General features: G+C 49.7%; 1 protein-coding gene across 3 annotated transcripts in view; it reads left to right on the top strand.

Moving 5' to 3' along the window:
- EFHC2 (EF-hand domain containing 2) overlaps positions 1–6,348 on the top strand; it is a 181,624-nt gene that overhangs the window by 156,334 nt on the left and 18,942 nt on the right. For all 3 annotated transcript variants that reach the window (XM_077768535.1, XM_077768533.1, XM_077768534.1), the window contains one exon: positions 1,311–1,403. In XM_077768535.1, coding sequence (XP_077624661.1) covers positions 1,311–1,403 — 93 coding nt within the window. The remainder of the gene's footprint in view (positions 1–1,310; positions 1,404–6,348) is intronic.

Raw genomic sequence — 6,348 nt, forward strand, 5'->3', positions numbered from 1 at the left:
GAAATCTATCCTCTAATTTGTTAGTTTCTTTGCCCCCATGACCCCTTCCATCATCCCCAGACCTGAAATTTACACCCAAGTGGCCTGCCATGTACCCTGAATATCTTTAAAGGTCCAATAGTTTATCTTAATGATGAACATGATTATTTTTTTCCTAATCCATAATAATACATCCTCGTTGAGTTTTGGTAAAGATGATATACTTTCCTGAGCCTTCTGGAGGATGTGTGGCCTGAGCTTGGCCATGACCCTGGCCCTGCCTTCCACCCTTGTGGTACCCCTCCCGTGGGGTGAGATGTGTGACCCTCCTTCACTAAAGGAATACCTCCTGGGAACGATGAGGCTGCTTGATCCGGCAGCTCTGAGGCTCTTCCAGATCCGACAAGCTTCCATTCCAGACATAAACATTCTCTCCTCATTTTATAACCTCGCCGTGAACAAAGCTGCTCGCTTTCCTTCCTATTGGTTCTCATTTTGCTTTGTGCCTAGAATATCGGCCGAGTGAGAACATTGGCCAAGCATTTCTGTGCCCCTCCCCTCCCCCCCCGCAGGCAGGCTGAGGAAAATGACACTTGGGCTGCTCTGGAGAAACCATCTGACAAAATTCTTAAGGCCCCAGCTGGTGCTTCCAGATTGCAAAGGTTCGGGTCCAAGAAAAGACTAGAAAAACACCCTCAAGTCATTGAATACTTGTGTTGGAGGTCCCAGATCTCTGTCAAATTAAGAGATGTTTTCAAATATCAGAAGCACTTTTGACCAGGGGTCAAGAATGCAGATCAGTTACTTAGAGCAACACTTGTGGCTACAGCCCCAGAACGCTGTACTGTCACCAACCAAGAGTCTGCATCGTGATGGAAAGACCTTTGCAAGGACAGAATCTCATGCCTTCTGCAATGGAAAGCGTTGGTGAAATGCAGTAGTAGTTTTTCCTTACTCGAATTCCACTACCGATGTTGATACTCCTTTCCTCGTGTAGATCTTTGGGGAGGCGTCTGTGTTTGCCTTCCTATAGTATGTAATTGTTACTCAAGATACACAAGATCCGGGGTGCCTGGGTGGCTCAGTCGGTTAAGCGTCCGACTTCGGCTCAGGTCATGATCTCACGGTTCGTGGGTTCGAGCCCCACGTCGGGCTCTGTGCTGACAGCCAGCTCAGAGCCTGGAGCCTGTTTTGGATTCTGTGTCTCCCTCTCTATCTGACACTCCCCTGCTCACGCTCTCTCTCTCTCAGAAATAAATAAAACATTTAAAAAAATTTTTTAAAAAGACACACAAGATCTGTAAACACCTGTCTCCTCTGTTTTAATGCAGAAAAAAAGTATTACCCACCAAAGACATCAGAAGGCTGTGCAAATCCTCCAGGTTACCTGTGACTGATGATCTCCTGGAAATCATACTGTCCGGGTAAGCGAGCGCCCATCCCTCCATGGGCTTTGTCCTGCGTATTTTTGTTTGGGGGACTACCCCTGATTGTACATTTACCTTTCATTATCCCTGATTTCCCCTCGACTGTCCCAATTATGTTATTGATGACACATTCCCATTTAAGTGCTACAAAAGGAAGAGTTGGTCATGATTGTGAATGTTAGCCTGTTCCGAATTGCTATTCCCGAATTGCTATTCTGTCTTTTTAACGTTAAGACACTCACACATACATACAGATGCCTGAGACAAAATGAAAACGTCTTGCTTCATTGGCTATGAGGGTATTAGATCTAAAATTTCAGGGCAGATTTTTCAAAGCAGGAGTTCCTACCAGCTAAAGAGCTGTGGTTAGAGGGCCCAATGTTACTAGCCTAGGGCTCTGCCATACTAGAGCCCCAAAGGTACAGTGTGGAGATGATGGTGATGCAAAAGGAAAGCACAGTGAACTGCTTTCTGAGACACCTCACTCTCCCGCTGAACGTCTGCTTTCGACTTCCTGGCACCCGCCGTCCCGGCTATGCAGACTCCGGCATTATCCCAGCCTCTCCGCAGACTTGCTCATCTCGGTAATCCTGACATTTTGGACTGTGTTCTAGCCATCGTTGTCCTTGCTCTGAAGGCATTACTTCATTTGCTTTGTGAGAAGCACTTCATGAGTCAGAACTATTATCCTCCTACCTTACGTGAGGCTGCTGGGGTTTAAGGAGATGAGGTGTTTGGCCCAAAGTCCCATAATCTGGAAGAAGAGCTTGACAGTTCTACCTCTGCCTACTCCTGGCAGTCACTCTTTCCTCTCCATTCTTACTGTCTTCACTCTTGTTCTGACCCACATTTCCTCCTGGCTATTTCAGGGCCTCCATGTTGGTCTTTCTTCCACCAATCTCTAAATGTTTGTTTGTTTGTTTGTTTATTTATTTATTTTTAATGTTTTATCTATTTCTGAGAGAGACAGCATGAGCAGAGGAGGGTCAGAGAGAGAGAGGGAGACACAGAGAGATGGAGAAACAGGCTCCAGGCTCTGAGCTGGCTGTCAGCACAGAGCCCGACGTGGGGCTCGAACCCACAAACCGCGAGATCAAGACCTGAGCTGAAGCCGGACGCTTAACCAACTGAGCCACCCAGGCGCCCCTCTAAATGTTTAAATCCATCTTCACATACAGCAGCTTAATACCTTCTAAGAGCAAGAACATCACAGCACTGCTTTTCTGCTCACAAACTCTCCATAACATCTCTTCCCTCTTTAAGGGAAGACCAAAATCTCTAGCGTCGAGCTCCTCCTCCCCCTTGTGCACTGGGAGGCTTAGGGTTGTCAGTTGGAGTATTGTTTTCAGGCAGGGGCTGCAGTGGGGAGTCCTCATCTGAGACCAAAGGAATGGATAAAACTAAATCCCGTGTGGAAGAACTAGAGCCTGAAGCATCAGAAGGGGACTCAGGAGGGCCAATCCACTTGGATGTACATGTGTGTGAGAGTGACCTGGGGTGATTTTCTGGAATATCAGCCCCAGTGTGCTAGCATTAGTGTGAGGGAGAACTAGGTCATCCTGATGGAACGGACCTGAGATGAAATAGACGCAGGAGTCTGCTTTCTTGGGCCATCACAGCCCCAAAGCCGCGTGGGCTAGCTAGCACTTCATATTTCTACCTCCTGCTTCCCGCTGTCATTTCATTTATTTGTTTGCTTGCCCTTTTTCTCTTGCCATTTCTTCAGTAGAAAATAGCTTCCAGTTTTCTTTACCTGCTGAAATCTTACCCTTCCTCTAAGACTCACTTCAGGTAGCACCCCATCCATGAAGCCACCTTCGATTCACCTGGCTGGCCGTGATTCTCTCCTCCAGAAGGTTCTCACAACACCGTGTTTCTCTTTTTGTCTCTTACCTTGTAACGAAGATTTGTGACTTGATGTTTGATCCATTCAGATACGGAGAACCTGCTTTCAGCCTATTGGATTTACCGCCTATGAAAAGTGGGTTTGTGAGATCTTAACAGTTTCAGCCTGCCCTGTGTCTTGTAGTCTTTGAATCTACTTGCGAGCTGTGTGATTTGGTGCAAGATTTTTGACCTGCCTGAACTTCAAGATTCCTTACCTCTAAAATGAGACAATACCGGGGTGCCTGGGTGGCTCAGTTGGTCAAGCATCTAACTCTTGATATGGGCTCAGGTCATGGTCCCAGGGCCATGGGATCGAGCCCTGCGTTTAGCTCCACACTGAGTGTGGAGCCTGCTTGGGATTCTCTCTCTCTCCCTCTGCCCTTCTCCCCTGCTTGTGTGCTCACTTGCTCTCTCTAAACTAAAAAAATAAAAATAAAAACAAAAAAGAATAAGACGAGATAATACCTACTTCCTGGCAGTTCCAAGAGTGACTTGAGATACCATATGTAAAGTACCCAGCACAGCACCCGGTGCTAAGTATTGATCGGGGACTAGAAGGGAAGTTGAAGTCAGGGACCACAGACCACACACTCTGACTTAGAAGTGAACTGGAAGACACTTGCGTCCTTCTACACAGAGGAAGCCTTGTTTTCAAACACTTGGATCTGAAGGCGTTTTGCACATTAAGCTGTCTTCCCGTCAGGAAGCTGCGGATATTTATTAGATTATCTCTCATGGCCCCGGGGATGAGCTGTCCTAGAAAGTCCAGTGATGTGGGAGCCTGGCCTCTGGAGGACCTAGATGTTTCTTCCCTAACAGTGAGGCCACCGAGTCATTATCCTCTCCTTTTCTCAGCAGCCTGTTTTGTCTCTGCCTTTATGATCTGACAGTAAAGGCAGAAAGAAAGACTGTTCCACCACTTCCTTCGAAGATGTCCCCAGCTCAGCGCACATCTGCCTCCGAGCCCAGCTCGGCTTCATGGAGGTCATGTGTCTGAGTTGCACAGCGGGCCGTGTTCAGCCCAGCTCGGCCTCTAATTGCGCAGTGACCCTTCGCTTCGCTCGGGGGAAACTTCAGACCGGTCAGATTAGAAAATGTCTCATTCCCAGTACCCTCTCCCTCCAAAATGCCCTGCCACGATCTGGGTCGCATGCTTGGTGTTTTGCATCATCTCCGCGGATTCCTTTCAAAGACGGCCCGAATTCCTAACGGGCCCATCAGCCTGCAGCTTACATTTCTATTCTGCATTCTTATTGTTCCCCACAGACTGCACAGAGCTTTCCAGAGCCTTGACCAGACTCTCTTCCTGCACAGCCCTCCCGTGGCATGCTACGCCAGAGCCCCTCTGACGTCTGCCGTCTCCTGTGGGAGGCGGGCCTGGGGTTTGTGGCTTGGGTTCAGTGCACACTCTGCCCAAGGGCGGTCTTACCTGCGGCGGGGAACNAGAGTTCCCTCTGCTGCTCTTCTGTTTTTTTCTCTCTTGTGATTCAGTTAGGGCTTTTCCTTACTTAGCACGGCTCAAGCTGGGATCAGGGCTTCAAAGTCTTTTCACATCCGGTCACCTGAGGCCCCCCCAGCCTGTGCTGTGGCAGCCGGCAGGAAGTCACCTTGCTCAGCAAACAGGGTCGTCTCACTAATGGCTACAGCATCGGGCTTACGTGTTCTGTGTAGTGGTGGTAGTAATGGGTTATACGCTAATGATGGGACTCAGACTCTGTATTGACACAGTGCCAAGGACCCTAGAACACTTCGTAAACCCCTGAGTGTATCAAAAGGCACATGATCGTTGATGGTAGGCACAAGTCCTCACTTTGGAAGTGCAGACGCTGAGGCATAAAGTGGCTCTCTCGCTGAGAGAGCGTGCTGCAGATCGAGTGGAGTCTCCATCGGAATTAGAGCACCGACTCCCTACGATAGCCTAAACCTTCGTTTCTATCTGAGCTCCGAGGGATAGGGGCTATGTCTCCTTCATCTTTGCAGCCCCAGAGACTTGTCCTGTGCTCACACACCGGTGGGNNCCGGGTGGGACGGGGAAGTGGAGAGGTAGCCTCCTTCCCTAATCGCGGCCTTAGGAATCGACACTTGGAATAACTGGAAACTCTAGCGCAACTTTTTCCCCAGTGGCTCTGCCCCAGGCTGGCCTTTCACAGCTGGCTTCGGGCTCTGTGGAATCCTTCGAACTGGCCTCCCCAGAGAGCTGGTGCCTCATCCAGAAATGTCAGCTAAAATGGAAAAAGTTAACAGGGCTTTAAAGTCATCTCGTTACACTCTCCACATGTGGAAACCATGTGGACCCACAGAGCGGCGACTGTGTGTACGGTCCCTACTTGGTTGCTGTGCCCCGCCTCGCCAGGAGGACGGGTGCTAGAAGGAGAATTGGAATGTGGAGACCTGGGCATCTAGAGATAACCAGAACGGGTCATGGGCAACGTCGGCCATGCCACCATGCCACCTCTGAGTTTCTAACGACCCACTGACGCAGTGGCCCAGAGCTCTGCTCTTTTTCTCAAGCATCGTCCAGTCATTGAGAATCTCGGAAGGTGTTCAAGGGGCTCCTGGATGGCTCAGCTGGTTAAGCATCTGACTCTCGGTACCGGCTCCGGTCATGATCTCAACGGTTCGTGAGATCGAGCCCCGCATAGGGCTCCACTNTGGATCACAAATGTGTCTTCACTGCCATCCCTCCCTCCCAGCCCTGGTCACGCAGCCTGGCCCCTTCACCTTGGTTGCAAGACGGGGAAGCCGCGTTAGCTCTTCAGCAAAACACAGCTGCCGCGGTGCCCTTTACCTCCACAGATGGTGGAAATAAAGCCGATCGGCGTCATCCCCTGCGGCAGGGAGATGGATGGCTTCTGTAGTTTTCAAGCCATTTTTCATTTTTGGGAGAGGGAGCAACAGCCNGAGCCAGAGAAGTTGCCCTGCCTCCCTCTTCCTCCACAAACATGTCCCCGAGTTGGTGTGGGGAAGGAAATGGTGGCTTGCCCAAGTATCAAAGGGAACGCAGAATTTATGGAGGCTTTAGGAAAACACTCTAGCACTGTGAGCCGGGACTTTA

This window comes from Crocuta crocuta, unplaced genomic scaffold, assembly GCF_008692635.1.
Source record: "Crocuta crocuta isolate KB4526 unplaced genomic scaffold, BGI_CrCroc_1.0 scaffold467, whole genome shotgun sequence".
NCBI lineage: Eukaryota > Metazoa > Chordata > Mammalia > Carnivora > Hyaenidae > Crocuta > Crocuta crocuta.